Consider the following 19,911-nt stretch of genomic DNA (forward strand, 5'->3'; position numbering starts at 1 on the left):
TTCCATTTATTACAAAAAACATTTTTTTCAAGATGGCCACCCCACTTGGCCATCTTGGATCCGGCCACGCCCAAAATCAATAGGGTTCTTCCTTTTCAGGTGGTACATGTGTGACCCAAAATTTCAAATCGATATGGCGAACAGTTTATGAGTTATTGCACTCACAGCTATAAATGTTGATGCCCAGCCAGCCAGCCGGACGACCCGGGTGACAACAATATCCCCCTTCCGCCACGCGGCGGGGGATAAAAACAGAGAGAGGATTATCGGGCATAGGTTTTTTTGTGAGAATCTTACAATGCTATCACAATGCTTCCTTTGCACCTCCTCTGTGTAACAGGTTGAATTGCTTCCAAATTGATGACATGAACAACATGCCAACTCACAAATGAAAAGCAACTAACTAATCCAAATTCGTACGACAAAAGGAGCCAAACAGGGCTACCGGTTTTGAATAAGGAGAGCTGAAATAATATTACTCATCAAAATGATCCAGATTGTGAGGATTCAGGAAATGATTGAGGGCATTTTCAAAAGTAGGGGGTGAGCTGAAAACAAAAAACATAAACATTTACTCTGAAACCTTACTGAAAAAAAGAAAGGAAAAAATAGTTGACAATGGAAAAAATTAAAGTATTATGCAGTCCAGCCAATCTTTTGTAAAACTCAAAAAAAAAAATCCTCGAAATATATCTCCAACAATAAAACTATGCTCATTTCAGTTTGAACGTGTTGTGTATCTTTTCTTGGTGGCTTTATGCAGCTTTCTTGGCTAGAAGGGCAAAGAGGTAACTAATGGTAGTCCTCGCTGCAGCTGGGTATAACTAATCAGGTGAGAGCCGATTTGTTGTTCCCTCCAATTACCGATGAGACTTGATTGGACCTTTGGTGTGTGTGTGTATGTGTATATATATATATATATATATACATACATATATACATATATAAACATATATATATATATATATATAAACATATATATATATATATATATATATATATATATATATATATATATATATATATATATATATATATATATATATATATATATATATATATATGCAGTAAGCCGTTGACGTATGACCGCGATCGGTTCCGACCGACCAGTCGTAAGTCGATTTGGTCGTAAGTCGGCCAACCTTTATTTTTAGTGCATAGGCCTATGCAAAAATTACCGGATGTATATTATACTGTATAATGATATAATAATCATCTACAAGTCATATTTTACTAACATTTTCTTTGTTCATTATTGTTATAACCATGGTTATAAAAACCATTTTTATTGTTAATGAATAACGTTTTTACGTCCGACAGGTTTAAGTCAAACACTGCATACTTCAGTACAATTGGTTTCATATTTGCAAAAACATACAAAAATGGAAAATATTTTACAGTCGTTACAAAACATTCTAAATTAGTAAAATACAAAACATAAACAAATACAAAAAACGGATCGTTTCAACACCGGCTTCCCATCATGCAATCGTCCGCGCTTGGGCGGTTTGCAAAACACGGAACAGATCTCGCACGCAGCGTCCGCAGAGCTGGCGCGGTTTCCGAAATAATTTGGCTAATTAATGAAATAGACTTCTGGCCTTCATCTGCACAGTAAAAAGGCTTAAAGGTGTCCGTTTTTGGATCTGATCTTCCATCCTAACATGCAGCAATTTCTCCATTTCGTGGATGGGCCCAGTCCATTGCGTCGTTATAACTGTCGATCGCATAGGTGCAGAACCTTTCACAGCTTCACAAATCCTTTCTTTATCTTTCAAAATCGTCGACACAGTAGAGTGTGATAACTTAAGATCACGTGAGATCGCATTCACTTTCTTTCCTCCTTCGTACTGTTTGATCACCTGCAATTTCGTGGCGAGATCAATGGCCTTTCTTTCCTTCTTGGCAGGTTGAGAAGTGGAAGATAATTTCCTCTTGGTAGACATCTTGGGGGTTTGAAGTAAAATTTTTACTGAGACCACGCTAACACGCTTGCAATGGCAGGCGCTGGGGCGGAAACAGAGCAGTCTGAGTGGGCGGAGACGCGGAGCAGTCTGGTCATAAGGTCGTCGTAGTTGTAAAGTGGTCGTAAAGTCGATCAGTCGAAAGTCGCATTGGTCGTAAGTTGACGAAATACTGTATATATACATATATATATATACATTTACATGCATATATATATATATATATATATATATACACATTTACATACATACATATATATATATATATATATATATATATATATATATATATATATATATACATATATATATATACATTTACATGCATATATATATATATATAGTGTTTCAAAAAGATTGATACACCTTTGACTTCCAACCATTTCTTTGTTTTTGACCTATACCGTTTTTCCTTTTCAGGGCTTGGTGGTGTTATCGTGGTATTTGTTCCCTGGGATTTCTAGCTCCATAGCTCAACTAAGCCATTGACAGTGAAGCAGAAGGCAAAAGTGGTGGCTCTGTGGTATGAGATTAAATCATATGTAGACACCCGCTGGAGGTTCTGCCGGGAATACGACCTCAGAACACGTGATGGACCCACAAATTGTGCTATTCAACATATTGTAAAACATTTTGAGCACAAAGGTACAGTGCACAACCAGAGCAAGAGCAACAGTGGCAGGCCAGCATCAGTAACCAAGAGCCAAGCCAACATCGACACCATGTGAGATTCTGCAGTGGGCAGTCCTAAGGAGTCTTGATATGGGCAATTGGCTCAGTGACAGGATGGATACCAACCACCCTGCCACACTGGATGATCTGAAGCAGGAGGTGTCAGACTACCTCCAGGCAGTGCCACAAGAGACCTATAGGAATGTTGGACAGAACTTTGGAGTCAGGATCAATGCCTGTCTGAACCGTGGAGGGGCTTACATCGAGAATGTCAATTACAAGGATTTTGCGAAAATGCCAATTTCAGACCTTGGGCTCTCACCAACTCTAAGTGACTTACTGCAAAAGCAATCAGTGATAGAAAATACCATGTCATAAGCTTTCAATAAATGTTTGGTTCACGTTCCTGAGGTTTGTTTCTTTGAAAATAAACATTTAAAGTTACATCACTCTTTTTGAAACACCCTGTACATATTACATAATATTCGAGTTATCTGGTTCAGTCAAGTCATGGCCGACTTCTAGTGGCATTCATTAACAGATTTATACAAACACCCCTATCCAACACTGCTTCACGTAGCCCTGGTGGAGATGGCTTGATTGCAGCGTTTACCCCATCCATTTAGCATATACAAGATCTGCGTCTTCTTTCACCCATTCCAGCACGGTTGACTTCTCCAGACTGTTTTTACAGATATAATGTGCCCAAAGTAATTTCTCTCTTGCAAGTAAAAAAACCCCACACCGTGCCCAACATATCAAACTCGCCAAGACTCAAAATAAAATAATAGTTTTACACCAAGAAGGGAATTCTCAGAGAAATATCCCACAAAACAGCCATTTTCAGAGGTGCCATTCAAGCAACAATAAGGAAGCATTATGATACCCGACACTTTGGAGAAAGAAAAAGTATTAGAAGGACAATAACTCAGCAAAACAGATGAGCAACACTTAAAGATAAGTTCCTTTAGAAATATATATATATATATATATATATATATATATATATTTTTTTTTTTTTAATCAAGTACTGAACTTGCACAACAACGCGTGCACGCACGCACACACGCACGCGCGCGCGCACGCACGCACGCACGCACGCACGCACACGCACGCACGCACACACACACACACAAACACACACACACACACACACACACACACACACACACACACACACACACACACACACACACACGGGGTCAAGCAGACTTATCCATTGTCAGAAAGTCTGGGGAAGACATTGTGAGGTGAAGGGAAGGCATTGTGAGGAAGGGAAGGCAGACGTGCAGTGGAGCATTAATTACGATTCATACTGTTTCATCAAAATGATTCTGTGTTGAATAGCAGTGAAGACGGAAACAAAATAATGTCATAAATCCATTTTCTACTGGGCATACGATAAACACGATCTGGAGGCAGACTCCTGCCCGGACATAACCACCGTCCGGATATGTCCAGAGACAGAGACAGAGACAGAGACGGACGGACACAGAGAGAAAGAGAAAGATAAAGAGATGGGGGTAGGGGAGTTAGCAGAGAGAATATGTTATGCTTTATGAACACGCACATGCACGCACACACACTCGGACTATGTAAGCAATTTTTGGGTAATCGGCAGGTTGGAGTCGGTGTGATTACGAACTCCAGTACTTACTGTACACAACACACAAACCTTGAGGAGCTATCACCAAAAAACGACATCGCATTTATATCGACATTTCAGGGATATGTTCACAAACATTATTCTTTATAAACAGCTGCGTGTGATGGGTGGGAAAAAAAACAACTTGGCTCGGAAATTTAGAAGAACCGTAAATATGGGAAACGGCTCGGAAATCTGGTCTTGTTTCACCACTCGGTCGGGGCGACGGAGCACGAACCACTCGGTCGGGGCGACGGAGCACGAACCACTCGGTCGGGGCGACGGAGCACGAACCACTCGGTCGGGGCGACGGAGCACGAACCACTCGGTCGGGGCGACGGAGCACGAACCACTCGGTCGGGGCGACGGAGCACGAACCACTCGGTCGGGGCGACGGAGCACGAACCACTCGGTCGGGGCGACGGAGCACGAACCACTCGGTCTGGGCGACGGAGCACGAACCACTCGGTCGGGGCGACGGAGCACGAACCACTCGGTCGGGGCGACGGAGCACGAACCACTCGGTAGGGGCGACGGAGCACGAACCACTCGGTAGGGGCGACGGAGCACGAACCACTCGGTAGGGGCCACGGAGCACGAACCACTCGGTAGGGGCGACGGAGCACGAACCACTCGGTAGGGGCGACGGAGCACGAACCACTCGGTAGGGGCGACGGAGCACGAACCACTCGGTAGGGGCGACGGAGCACGAACCACTCGGTAAGGGCGACGGAGCACGAACCACTCTCTCTGAATGATGTGGCATGGCAAAAGAGTCTGCAGTGAGTTAACGATTCGCTTAGAATTACGGAGCGCGGTTCCTCTATCAACAATGGGTGCTCGGCAAGTGGCTTCAGCACTCATGCAAGAACTCCAATTCAAAGGTTGATAAGGAACGGTTGGCCAGGCTGTCGCTGCATTCCATAAAGGATCCCTTGAACTTTAAAGCCGGTCTTCACCATGCATGGAGCAGTTAATCAAATAAAATGACTATCCACAAAAGAGTTGCCGCTTAATGCAGAACAACCCTGGAAACATCACAAAGTTCAATCGACCATGAAATAAACATTTCAGAAAATCTGCCATGTTTCCTGTTCGGCTGTGCACGTGTCACATGGTACATCGGTTCAGGGTCCACGCAAGTCTTATAACTTTTTTAAAACGTTGGTTTTTTTTTAAACCAGATTTGCTTTGATTCCCTGGACAGCACCTTGTGAAACCTCTGAAAATATAGACACAGATCTGGCAGACAATATGGATACAGTCCCTCTGGGGGACAGGGCACAAGGTGTTGCAGTGAATGGATTAAATCATATAGCTCAATGAAGCTATTAAATTTTGGCACATTCTGAATTTTTTTGTTTACTCAATATAATCCTCCACATAGGAGAAAAAGAAAAGTTTAATGCTTTGAAATTTCACATTTTCTTGTTGATCCATGGAAAAGAATGGAACATAACCTTGCTTGCTTAAAGTGAATCGGTATATCGGCTTTGTAATAAGACTCGTTATTTCTCTAAATTATCAGATTTCACAACAGATTTCGATACTTATTTAGTCCAGACAATATCCGATCCTCAAAACCAAAATAATATTTCGATGATATACCTTAATTAGTCCATGAGAGTAGATCATGGAAAATTGTATCATATAATGCATGAAATAACTCCATACTCCTAATTTGAAAACTATAGCACTTACAAAAGCGATGTATACAGTAATTCATAGCTATAATGAAGAACAGGCATTCAATATGAGTGAGGAAAGTGGGGGAGGGGACGATCGTGAAGAAATCGTTGCGGCCTGTTCAAAGTCGAGGCATGGTTGAGCATGCCAAAAAACATGGCGGCTTCAGACCCCAGCGAGGTTACCCAGTAAACGCCTTAAGAAGCCAGAGAGCGAGGTGGCCGAGGATCGCCTGATGAAGGATACAATTGAATGAGACCGTTAATTATCTTCAAAAGGGGTGCTTTAATTAACCCAAACACCCAATTTTCAGTCATGTACTTCCTTGGAGTTTTCTTGGTATGCATATAAAGTTTCAGGCTGCTCGGTTTTATGGTGTTGGAGTTATGGGGGAAGCGCGCGTGCGCATGCACGCACACACATTCATATTGATAAATTGCAAATTCATATGCAGTACACTGTTCTGCATCAATGGATTATTGCGACAGTCGGATGTCATGAGAATGTGACATGGCGCCAGTACAAAAGGAATGATGCTGTAGTGTCACGCATACGGCTGTGTCAATGACAGAAGAAAGTGCAGTGAAAGCTTTTTTTCAGATCCCAAATATGGATACATATCCAAAGAGAGAGTTAGCATGAGCAATGAAGTGGCTTCACGATATTGACTGGTCAAACTCATGACAAATTTTTATTTCAGAAGGCACAAAATCGTTTGGGAAGACCACTTCAAGCCTTGGAGTTTTCAAATGGAGCTACAAGGACAGACCGATCTATTAGGACAACATGTGAAAAGGAAAACATTGGTAGATGTTACGATAAAATATATTGAAATATCCAATGAAGTCAGTATTTACTTCTGGATTTAATTGCGCTTTCACACAAGTGGTCTTCATTGTCGAGTTGCTGTCTTAAGGCCCTTTCTGCATTGATGTAACAAAGCCAAAAGATTGAATTATGCCCAAGAACATCAGAGTTATGACACTAATTAGTGGGAATGGTACTTTGGAGTGACAAGTCAAAGTTTAAAATTTTTGGAACAAAGATAAGGCAAGATGTCAGAAGGAGGGTTGGTGAGAAGTTTAAGGATATGTGTCTACAAGCCTCCTGTGAAGCATGGTGGAGGCTCAATTCAGGTTTGGGGATCAATTTGTTGCTGTTTGTGTTGGTGATTTTGTGAGAATTTAAAGACCAATGAATGCTGACAAATACAAGCAGATTCTAATCCACTGTGGAATCACATCAGGAAGGTGGCCAATTGGAAACTTTGCTTTCCAACACGGCAACAATCCAAAAAACACTGTACATGTTGTTAAAACATATTTACAAAGAAATGCAGAATCAGGAACTCGACAACTGTTACAATGGTCCCCTCAAAATCCTGACCTTAACATCACAGAAGCTGTGATTACCATAATGGCTCGTGTATAATACGAAGCGCACTTGTCACATAAAATTCTCGGGAAAATACCAGTTTTTGTATCACGCACACTTCAAAAGTTAACTCCAGCCCAGGCCCAGCACTGGAAATTTAGTGAACTTGAAAAGCAGTGTATGGTCAATCGATGGAGAGAGCCATTTTCGATGGTGTTTAATTCAGCTTAACAGGTGACTTCCAACTTGGATGAAACACAGATGAACAATGTGGCATGATGAATGTACCTCACAGCTCTCACTGAGTGATCTGTAAAATGATCATATTTTCACAGTAAGAGCTCGTTTGTACCTTTCCAAGTCTTTCGTGAGTCATTAGCTTACGGTAATTTTCAAGCAGTCTATTGTGCTGTAAAGCACGTGATAATTACCTAGGTTATTTTACTGCCATGGCAGTGTACATTGAAAAAAATTTAGATAAAAGGTTTTAAAAGGAAACTAATGCATTATAACCAAACCATTCTAATTATTTGATCGAGATAATTGTTATTCAGAAGGAAAAATATATACGTTCAGTCACACAAAATATCCCACAATGCACTGCATTTTAAGATGGCGGCACCCAGCAGCAAAAGTTGGTCCTGTAGGTGCGAGAAATCTGAAGAACTGGAGCTTTCACTTTAGTTGGTGGATAACTGGCACCCCAAATTTTGATCAGATATTTCTGAGGGAATAAGTGCAGCTTATACACAAGTGATTATGGGATTTGGAGAGGAAGAAGAAAAACCACACACGATGAGGTTTTGCGACTGAGGAACTGGAAGAAAATGTGGGTGAAGGAAATGACAGGGGTTAAGAAATGGAAAAAAAGTGGAGGTGGGGAAGTGAAAATTTGAAATAAACATTGTACAACAGGGAAGGCAGAAGGTATGATGGTTAAAGACAGCAAAAATTGACTGAACTTGGGAAGGTAGAGTTAATTTTCTCAGCTATTTCCTATTTCTGGAATGCCATCACACATGTCCTCAATCCTTTATAGCCAAAGGACCAATTTGCTATTTGAGGACAAATGTCACTCTGGCTCAGGTGATAACACCCCCTCCCTGACACCCATCCCAGTTTGATGGTCTCTTTTTGCGGGAGCAAATGCAATGACAAACAGATCTAAACGTCATCCACCACTGAAGTCCATCACCATTCCTTGGTGACATAGCTTTGGAACAGGACACAAGGGAGGTGGGATGGGCAAGTGAGGGAGCAATGAACCCTGTCTTGGTGAGGTCAGTTTTCAGCAAGCCTAGTGCCCCATAACACTTCTGTTGCCTCAATATCACCCTCATCCCCCAGGCCTCACGCCAAGCGCTGGCTGCTGCAGCTGCCTTCTCCCTTCCCTTACGAGCTGCATTATGGCGTCGGCTTCTGCCTCAAGTTGCCGCACTGCTGCCTGGATGCTGCACGCCGCTGTTCCAGAACCTATGGTGGATCAGGGTAAACAGTGTCGTGGTTACATTTGAGTGGTACAGAAGCTGGTAACCTAAAAACAAGAATGTTTCCGTAATTATTTTTCAAGATCCAACTGAACCGCCAAAAGATATATCACATCAGCAAACAGCATGACTGAGAGCAGTGATGAAGCACAAGGTTGTAATGTAATAAAAATGAGCAAATTACACCTACTTACCCTGCCTTGCCGCCGGCTTGGCTTTCTTGTTAGCTCGCCGGGCTGCATCCCGAAGCTGAATGATGACCTGAAGAACGCGCAAGAAAAACTTCTGGCTCGAGGTCTTGGATGTAAGCAGCGACATAGAGGGCAGTTGGAGCTCACGGGCAGCTATAGAACGCTTGTTGGAAGCCACAATCACTACATTTTCTGAGAGATCAAACCTGGGAGTAAAAGTAAGGCCACATTTACCACCCAGTCCATAAAGAACCTTAATTTTGTTAAGGTCTCACAAAAATGGACAAACTTGATGTGGACAAGAACATTACTCACAAAACAAGTATATTGATTGTATTCAAGTATATTAATCTTTTGAAAGGTGTTCCAATTGGAAGGTTGATATTTGGCAATTTCCATGTCATTTGACCGCTACAAGGTGTAAGCTCACAGTGTTCAATTAACGAGTCCCTCGTTCTGGTTAAAAACAAAGAACCCAAATGATGTAAACAAAGACATTCCTCATGAAAGTGCACTGATAGGTCAACAGTAAAAAAATCAATAAAAAGGAAGCTCCCAAAAGAGATTGCTTCAGCTCCTTGACAAATATAGTACGTGTAACGCTCATACAACACATGTTCTGATAAATCTGTGCCGTCACAAAAACGCGTTAATTCAACAACAGCACTATGTCATTTTGAGCGAATTGTTAACTTCGAGTGAACGCTTTTGCCACGCCCCGCTGCCCTCGGCGAGTCGTTCGCGCCATAGAGGTGGATTTCCTCTTTTAGTAATTTTGTAATCAATCTGATTGAATATAGGCATAAGAACTATCATCTCATTATCCACTAAATATTACTTGACCTCATGTTGATATAACTTGTATGATTAGAACTCATATCATGGCTAAAAGAGAATCCATAGGAAATGTAATTACCCATGTCTTCTCATATTCCTGTGCTTATTAAATAATGTGCTTGGTATTGATTTAACATGCATCTGTGAAAGTAATTGAACCCTATGACTTGGAGACGCTGAATGAGCATGGACGCTCAATCTTAATTATATCGATTAAACATATTGTTACGGAAATGGCCATTAGCATGCTACTAAATATAGGATTAGCGCAGATCCCTCATTAAATGCATGTTTAGCTATGCTGTTCAGTAAAATGGATGTTACATGTGTGTCGGGAGGTTTAAGAGGCTGTTTATTGTTCGTGCAGTGGTGGTGTACCGAGAGCTTCCTCTTCTTCCTTCCCCTCTCCGGACGATAGGCCCCGCCCAGTCGGCTGAGGGGGAGCGGCCTGGAGAGGGAGGTGGAGCTGGGGGGAGGAGTTTGTCAGCTTCGAAAAAGGGGCGCGCCCCGAAAAGAAATAGTGGTAAGAAACTGAGAGGACGGAGTTGAGCAGTCGGGCTTCGAGGAAAGCAGAAAGAAGAAAAGCCAGTGGTGATTCTGCCGGGAGAGAAAACTGAACCTGAGGTTTAGGCGGCAATCTGCTTCGAGAGGACCTGGCTGCTGTGTGAGTCTGGAGTCGGCTTCGAGAGGAGGTGATCGACAGGTTCAACCTGCGTCTAACAACGGAGCCTCTGACTGCCCCTACTCACCTCACGGCTCGACGACGTCTTGGAATCCCATGGACCCAGCCTGCCGGAGCCCGGCACCTCGATTTGGCCTTTGGTGAACAGGCCAGGCCTGGACTTGTGTGCTGGACCTTGTGAGAAACCAGCTGAAACCCATCATCTACCTGACGGTCTTGTGCTGTCGACCTTACGCTGGGTCAGAACGCGCTGAGGCTGCGTGTGCAAGCGGTGCCGGGAGAAGAAGGGCGAGCGCCATTTTGCCACACAGCGTGCTCGAGCTTGGGGCTCGAATCCGTGGACATCGACTTGTTACGAGCGACATTCGTGCTTTCGACACTTTCCTCTCGTCCATGAAACATCACCAAGTACTCTGTCTTGTCTGCATGACATTTAAGGCTTATCTCGGTAGGGACCCCTTCGAAACACGTATATCCCTAGTTAAGAACGGGTTATAGATTAATTAAAACATTGTCGTGAATATTTTGCTTGTGTTGTGTTCCCCGATGTTCCCCAATAAATCCGGCTGATTCGTATGAAGTTGCCGCTATGGAATAATTTGCGTCGCGTCGAGGAACGATCCGTTCGATTGGTATCTTCTTCTTCTTCTTCTTCTTTGGGCTGCTCCCGTTAGGGGTCGCCACAGCGGATCATCCATATGATCCGCATAATGATTTGGCACATGTTTTACGCCGGATGCCCTTCCTGGCGCAACCCTGGTCGCCTCTTATGACACAGGAATAGATCCGTTCGATTGGTATATAAAACCAAAATTGTTACAGACTGGCAGAAAACGCTCGGCATCTGACAAACCAGTCTGTAACCGGGGTCTATTTCCCCAACTGGTAAGGTCCAGGGGTACGTTGGTATCGCGATAAAGACGTGTGACCCGAGGCCTATGCCGAGCCAGCCGGCGTTATAACCCCCGAGACGGCGGTGGTGAGGGTGGCGCCAAATCTGTAACGTTCGGCTATCAAGAGTCGGGTGCGAAACCCCCCCACCCTGGATCCGCAACAATATCAATACATCATATAACATATAATTTGTTGCCTGATAAACTACAAATTCATTTTACTTCTGTCAATCTGCAATGTCTAGTAGCTCGTGCACGCAGTTAGCCTGCACGAATGATTGTTTATGTTAAGCAAGGCTGAGACTGTCTGGGAAACATGCCAGAGTGAAAACAGTCACCAATTCCCTTTGCAATTTCTCAGCAGCTGTATGGATCCAACTTTATTACTCCTTTTTGGAACCTTGATCGTTGTTTGTGCTCTATTCTGATTGGTTGAACTTAGGTCAGCTCCAGGCCTCACTTGCCTGACCACCCGATATATTCTCCTCCGGTCCCGTTTCTGTGGGATCCCTTTCTCTTCTTCTATGGGGACTAGCCACACTCAGCTTCATTTAATTCAATATCTATGGGAAAGTTCAAGCTGTGGCAATTGTTTTCTTCTATCCTGTGTTTCACCCATCTTTTCTCTCCACCCATCCTTGTTCCTGTATAAGAGGGATTACTTCAGAGCTCCTGTCAATGAAGTTCATTGAATCCAATTCTGTGTTTTCTTCCTCCACATATGTGAATAAAGAATCTCCTTTGATGTGCTGACTCTGGGCGGAAATCGAGAACTGCCACGACCATTTTGCGAGCCAGGCAGGAGTCGCCATGCATTCCACAATTTCAAGTTGAATGGGGAAGCTGCTGCTTTCAAACAATTTCCAGCTGTCTTGAAATCAGTGATTGCAGATGGAGGTTACACGCCAAGCCAGGTGTTTAACCTCGATGAAACTGGACTTTATTGGAAACGCATGCCCAGCTGCACTTTCATCTCCATCAACTCTGGCCTGAGGCAGTGATTGAGTTCAGAGGTTTCATGCAGGCTGACATCAGCGAAGCAAGTTAACAGAATGTAGATCTGGCCCTGCAAGTGGGATTTGAGGAGGTCAACAAAGATGATGTTGAGGATTTGTTTCTCTCACACAGGAAGGAGCTGAGCAATGAAGATGTTCTGGCTCTGGAGGAGGGGCGCATCAGATAGGAATTAGAATCAAGTCCTAAGGAGGTTGTGCCTGTAAAAACTCTCGTGACGAAGGTCATGGCTAAAGGTTTCAAATTGGTCGATGAAGCTATGGCCATCTTTGATGAACACGATCCTGACTGCATGAGAACTCCAAGGTGTGGAGGGAGATGGAGAATGTCCTGAAATGTTACAAGGAGGTCAACAAACAGAAAATGAAGGCAGCCACTCAAGTCTCCATCATGAAGTTCTTCTAAAAACTCCCACATGAAAAAGCCTCCATCCTCAACTGGACAGCCTGCCCCAAGCAATATGTACTGTATCCCACCACAATCATGACAACATTTATTAAAAAGTAATTCATTTTAATGTTTATATTTGTTATACGTTTTATTAATGCATTGTTGCAACATTTTTGAAGTTTTTACATTGGTCTTCAACCTTAAAAAGGTTGAAATCTTCCCCATTTGGAATACAACCCCCATTTTTACATGTTAAATATTGTCTCTATAACACGCTTTCAGATAACATGGCGTTTCGCGGGAACACATCCCCCGCATTTATAGGAGGGTCACCTGAATCTTCACTTGTTGCCCAAGGCTATTATAAATATGGCTACTAGACGGCCGGCCAACCTAACCTATCGTGACACCCCGCAGGCATTTCATGTTAAAAACTGGTATGGGGTGCCAAAAGGTAGAAAATATCTCTGTTGTTGAGAATTTGCCCCATACCAAGCGCAACCAAATCGATTTTCTCAAAAAAAATCACGAAATAGAAGCGTCCCTCGTGCGTGCCGTGGCCACGCCCACGGTGCTCCACTCAGTCCACTAATCGCTCTTGCGGAGGAAGTAGCCAGTGTGTGCAACATGGCGCTGAACAGTTGAGCTTTCAACACGTCCTTTGCGTTGTTTTGCTTTCATTTTGTGTGAAATCTACGACAATTGCATTGTTAAATTCGGGGCAATGGATGAAATGAAGGCTATAGGAATGATAGGTTCGCAAAAACGCAAAAAAGAGCCAGAACTCGCGTCCACATGTCTGTTCTGTTTGAAATCAAAAAAGTGCAAGGAAGTAACACGCCAAGCATTGGACAATGGTAAGAATAGGGTGATCACGGTCCTCGCTGAACGATATTTCAATACGGGAATCGCCGTTGATGTGGCACAGCTCGTGTTACTGTGATTTCATGGCTGAAAGTCGATTGAAGCGTCTCAGATCTAAACCACTGTGCGAAGGAGCTGCAACTGGCGGTGGCGGGGACAGCATGGATTTGGAAGCACGGTCATCGCGTGGAAAACATGAAAAAGTAGACTGGGCAAAATGTATATTTTGCCAAGACGAAAGGAAGGGAAAACCGGGTAAGAAAGTTTGCAAGAGTCAAACTGAATTGCATGATATCCGGACAATGCATTTATCCCGTAAGATACTGGAACTTTCTAACGTAGACACGGCGCTGCGGATTCCTCTGGCAGGAACAGTAGATCTGATTGCTGCTGAAGGCAAATATCATCTCTCATGCTTGATCAAATTTGAGAGAGAAGCAGAGAAACAAAGACTGGATGTTGGACAAGGTGCTGACGACCCTATGTAACATTCTGAATGACGGGCTTTCACGTGGATATGTATATGATATGGGGGAGGTTTGGAAGCGATAGGACAGGAAATACCTCAGAGCTATTTGTCACGAAGGAAAACCTTCACTGACGCGGTGTCGAAGAGACTCAGGAGTAGAGTTGGCTTCATTAGACCCCTCAACCGTACAGCCTCGTTGCTCTTGTATCCCAGTGAAAGGAATGAATGTGTCATTTCAACATCCCTGTCAGGAATGCACAGGGATGAAGACTCGGAAGATTCTGATGATGGTAATGACTTTTCGATGATGGCCAGCAAGCCACTGCAGGAAATAGTACATTCTGCTCTCCAAATGCGCAACGATCTCAATAGCCGCCCTGGTTATGAATTAGGATGGCGAGGAATCGACCAAGACCATGTGAATGAGATCATCCCCCAATCGTTGCACATATTTCTCGGAGTCCTTTTCGCCGATGCGATCGAGGATAATACTGAAGCTGATGATACATGTGCAGAGCTCAACCGCTTCGTCAGTGATATCGCACAGGACATCATCTTTCGCCTTTCCCAGGGGTGCAAGCTGACACCCAAACACATTGGATTAGGGATGACAGTACATCAAATGATGCGATCCGAGGCCTTGGTGGATCTATTGCAAGCAAGTGGTCACTGAATCAGCATCGACACAATCTGGCGCATTGACACGTCCATCGCAAATGATATTCTCGACAGGGCCGATGCAAACGACGGAGTCTTTATCCCCGAGGTAATCCGCCCATCCGAGACCTCAGGGGTGGTCCTCAGTTCATGTGACAAGATTGACGTACTTGAGGAAACAATTGATGGCAACAACACGACACATTATACAGAGATGGCAGTGTCGCAGCAAGATGACGGAACTGTTTATCACAGAGATGAACTTCGGCATATCGGTCGTACTAAATATCTCAGCCAGGAACGAATCGGCAAGATGCACATATTAGAATATGCGAAACCTCGTTCTGGTATTCGTCCATCCCCCACTTTTCCTGATGGTGCCGCCATCAACGTAGAGTCGTGGTTCCAAGAGTCTGGCAATGCAAATAACAGCAAGTCCAACGACTTGGCATGGACATTATCAAGAATATTACATGGTGGTGAGTCACAATCTGTGCCACCATGGGCGACATTTAACAGTCTGGCGACGAACGGGACCCCACCTGTCACCAATGTAGGTATGCTCCCAATTCTGAAGGCACCGGCAGACCATGATGACACAATGACAACTGTGATGACAAAGTTCATGAATATCAGTGAAAAGGTGGGACAGACACACATGGTCATTTTTGCTGACCAACCTCTCTACAGTCGGATGAAAGAACTCGTATGGAACGATCCCGCCAAATACAGCAATGTTATATGCCTCCTTGGTCACCTCCACATTCTCTTCAATTACCTCAAAACTATTGGACAGCATTATGAGAGCGCAGGGCTGGAGGATATCTGGATCGAGGCGGGATTATTCGCTCCGAATACGATACCAAGCGTTCTTGGTGGAAAAGCATACGACCGTGGAGTATATGGACATATTTGTACGTACGAAGCATTGTGTCGCATCCGATGGACCAAATTAATGGAGTGGCTCGAGCAAAGTCATGATATCTCAACAATCGCTTCGATCGAGGCTATCAAGACATGCGCTGACGAAGTTAGGAACAAATGTCGCAGTGCAGATAGTCGTCTCTGCAAATCCGATGCACTGAGCCATGCCATGTGCTTTGACACAAACCATCGAAAGATCAGACGTATTGATGAAATTGGATGAATTTGACCGATGCCGCGCAACTGATCCCAATTTTGAATTCTGGACGAATTACATCAAAATGGTCAGCACACTTTTAGAATTCATCCGTGCAAATAGAGAGGGAGATTGGCAGGCGCACCTAAAATCGTTCGCACAGATGTTACCGTGGCTATGTGCGTATGACCACACAAATTAAGCGAGATGGGGACCGGTGTATCTCTCCGACATGAAAATGTTGGAGAATACAGTGCCTGATGTATACAGTGCATTTCTCGCCGGGAACTTTGTGGTACAACGCAGCAAACGTCCGTTCAGCTCTGTGCCAGTCGATCAAGCTACAGAATGGATCAACCGCATGTGTAAGATATTGAATGGCATAATCGGAATCACCAGGAATGATACTGCAAGAGATCGATTCTGCTTGACGTGGTGTGAGCGCTCAAAAATTGCCCGAGATACCAAACGGCTCCTAAAACTGATCGATGACGACATCGTAGAGGAGGCGATATCTACGAGAAAGGAGGCTATGCCTGGATGTCTAAGGCATGATGAAGGCAATGTTCAAAATCTGATGGACCCGTTTGAGCGATTCCGTATTTTCCAAGCAGCGGATACACTCCCACCGGCACAATCACCAGACCTGGTGGAGGAATCGCAGGAACCTACACTTGTATCTTTGACAACAAACGATCTCGCCACGATGGGAATACAAACTTCCCTGTTGTCAGCCGATGAGCGAGGTCTTCGAAGGTTACAAAGTTTTGTGGATGAGAGGCTGGTAACTCGAGAGACGGGTTTCTTCGATACACTGTCGAGAATCAATTCCAAATCCTTTGCTCATCTCTACAAAAGCACAGCTCTGACCTCAACAGCCGAGAAGAAATTCGTCAAGGCAGACGCAAAACTCATACAGAGGTTGTTCAATGCAACCAGAGCTGGACGATGTGTCGATATGTCCAGGATTCTTCAGCACGAACTTTCGTCGCTTCCATCGTCGTTAGTCAAGAGAAAGGGACAGATGAATCAGACAAACAAGGCTGATATGCTTCATGTCCTGACAAATGACGAGGATATCGAAACACCAGCGAATATTCCATCCCTGCAAGAGACGTCAGCTCTCATCATCGATGGTCACGCCATGATCCAAGCGATGGGGAAGCCGTCTCATTATCGCACGTTTGCTGACCTTGGTCGTACATATCACGAGTATATTGTAAAGCTATTTCACCAGTCATTCACTCGCATCGACATCGTCTTCGATCGGTACATCGGAACAGGGTCAATAAAATCGGCAACTAGATCAAAGCGTGGGCAGAAGAAGCGACCAATCCGAAAAATCATTGATCGAGGAGACGTACCACTGCCAGAGGTATGGGACAGATTCATAGCCCTGGACCAGAACAAAGCTGACCACGCTAAATTCGTCGCTGAGTACCTCATTTCGACTGATCGGAATTACCCACAGTCTTGCGAGCTGATTGTAGGGGGAGGTTTTGCTGAACCGGAGATGTCAAAGTCAACTACACGTGGCCAAATTACTGATTTGGCCGCGAACCATGAAGAGGCCGATACGTGCATGGTCGCACATGCAGCACATACCTTCAGGGAGAAATACAAGAGAGTGGTCATGGAGAGCAAGGAAACAGATGTATTATTACTCCTCATCCATTTCTTCGGTGATGCAAACATTGATCTGTGGATGAAAAGTGGGACTAGCAAAAAACGTGTCTACTACCAAATTGCACCAATTGTACAAAAGCTATCGCGTCCTGTCAGGAACAATCTGCTCGGATTTCATGCCTTTACCGGATGTGATGTGACGTCTTCGTTCTACGGATACGGGAAACGGAGCTGCTGGAAAGTGTACGTGGAACAGCCGGAGCTACTGGCAAATATTGGGCGTGATGGATCCACTGACGAGGCTGAAAAGTTCCTGTGCCATTTGTATGGAGTGGACAACACTGACGATCTACTCTCTGCCAAATCCCAGATGTTCGAAAAAGGTCTCCGGGATTTCGAAAAGCTACCACCAACTTTCGACGCATTCGAGGTCCATCATATCAGGTCAAATCATCAGGTGAAAATCTGGTACCAGGCTGATAAACCTTGGATAGCGGTTGAAGCTCCAGAAGAGACGGGTGGCTGGAAGCTAACAGACTCTGGACTTGAGATCGTGTGGATGTGACTCCCTGCCATTGCAGCTTCTTGAACTGAACTAGTCACTTGTGCGTGTAAAAGCAAGTGTCGAACGAGTGCATGTAAGTGCAGCAAGTCTCGCCAGAACTGTATCCCAGCATGCGGGTGTGACGCTGTCAACTGTAACTAAAGGGGGAGCACTCGGTAGAGTGCAAAACCTCCGCCGCCAATACTGCTAGGTCACTCAAGTGAACCTGATATCCTATTCATTCAATTTGACGTCAACAGTGCTCACAGAGTTATAGTTTGCAACTTTCCCATTTACTTTTAACTTTTACATACTCAATTCATTCGTCATAACTAGATTCCTTGAGACAGAAATTGATTTTACGTGGGTATATCCACCTGAAGTTCCAAAATCAGCCGCAATTATAATTTTGGCATGTTTTTTTGTTGGAAATCACTTATAACATGTAGAAATGCAAAAAAAAAAAAAAAATCGAAATTTTGTTGAAAAAAAAGTTGCGAAAATGTTTTTTTCTCTAACAATTTTTTTTTGGGGGGGGGGCGGTGGGTTGGAAATCACTTAAAACATGTAGAAATGCAAACAAAAAAAAATTCAAATATTTTTTCAAAATGGCCGCCATAGCGGCCATATTGGATTTTGGACCAAGTCCAAAATCTAATGGCATGATCCTTGGACCATACCTAATTCCCCCACCAAGTTTCGTCGAAATCCGTCGAGGAGGTTTTCCGTAATACTGTTCACAAACAAACAAACAAACAAACAAACAGAAAGGGGTGAAAACAGTAACCTCCATCCATCTTCGAAGATGGCGGAGGTTAATAATGACGACCACTAACTACAGCTATATGGGTGAGAAAATTATATTTCAAACATTCTCTTATGTGCCAACTCTCTTATACGTCTTGATCTCACATGAGTTCATCTTACGAGTTGAGAACTCACGTGCGAAGATTACATGCGTCCATCTTCAGAAATTCGAGAAAATGGCCATTTTACAATTGCGGCCTTTCATGTTTTCAAGTAAATCTCGAGTCTAAATTTATTGCTGAGACTAAAGGACAGTAGCCGAGGCAAATAATTCAAACACAGGCATATAGATGTGGCAATGCTGAAACTAAATTCACGATAACCAAAAAATGAGGAATTTGGCATTTGACCTTGACCTTTGATCTCAAAGGTCAAAGTTCGAGATGGTATGGGGCATAGTCTGAAGCTTCACCCTCTCATCTTACTTTCGGACATGCATAATCACTTTTAACAAGAAATGCATACGGGACTAATTTTTAGACCCTGGAGATAGTCTTGGCCGGCCAACTATACAAAACAAAATACGAGACCGAAGTTGATGGCGCGCCATCGCAAATCTCCACGGTTCCCATATAAAGCAAAGTTGAAAGATGGCAAAAAGTTCCACCAGGGAATGACCCAATATGGCCCCAGGGGATGGAGCAAAGTTGATACTGCTCTTGCACCTCCTTGCCATGTGGTGATCATAACTACCAAGTTTGATGAATTTCTGCACAATCGTTTAGGAGGAGACAGCATGCCAGACAGATACAGCCAATTACAATACCCCCCCCCTCCATTTTATTTTATTTTTATTTAAAGCATGGCTATATCAAGGAACTTCAATGCAGGAGGCGGCAATTAGGCCCATCAAAGCCTATGCTATGGTCACCACAATATGGTGTTTGGCCATACTCTATCCTTTTCAAATGCTGACAGTCAAGCAAGAAAGCAGCATGTACATATTTAAAAGTTTTTGGTTTGACGAGGCCGGGGTTCGAACCACAGAC

The 19,911-nt window shown here is 43.9% G+C and overlaps 1 protein-coding gene across 11 annotated transcripts in view; it reads right to left on the reverse strand.

Annotated features, from left to right (window-relative positions):
- The window catches only part of HUWE1 (HECT, UBA and WWE domain containing E3 ubiquitin protein ligase 1), a 428,879-nt gene that overhangs the window by 30,320 nt on the left and 378,648 nt on the right, over positions 1-19,911 (reverse strand). For 9 of the 11 annotated variants that reach the window (XM_085898280.1, XM_085898284.1, XM_085898278.1 and 6 more), the window contains 2 exons: positions 9,023-9,225; positions 8,696-8,814 (listed from right to left, as the gene is read on the reverse strand). In XM_085898280.1, coding sequence (XP_085754406.1) covers positions 8,696-8,814; positions 9,023-9,225 — 322 coding nt within the window. The remainder of the gene's footprint in view (positions 1-8,695; positions 8,815-9,022; positions 9,226-19,911) is intronic. The other 2 variants (XM_085898286.1, XM_085898281.1) reach the window with 1 other exon arrangement.

Source organism: Eptatretus burgeri, chromosome 10 (assembly GCF_056783735.1).
Source record: "Eptatretus burgeri isolate ZD-2024b chromosome 10, Ebu_testis_v1, whole genome shotgun sequence".
In the NCBI taxonomy this organism is placed as follows: Eukaryota; Metazoa; Chordata; class Myxini; order Myxiniformes; family Myxinidae; genus Eptatretus; species Eptatretus burgeri.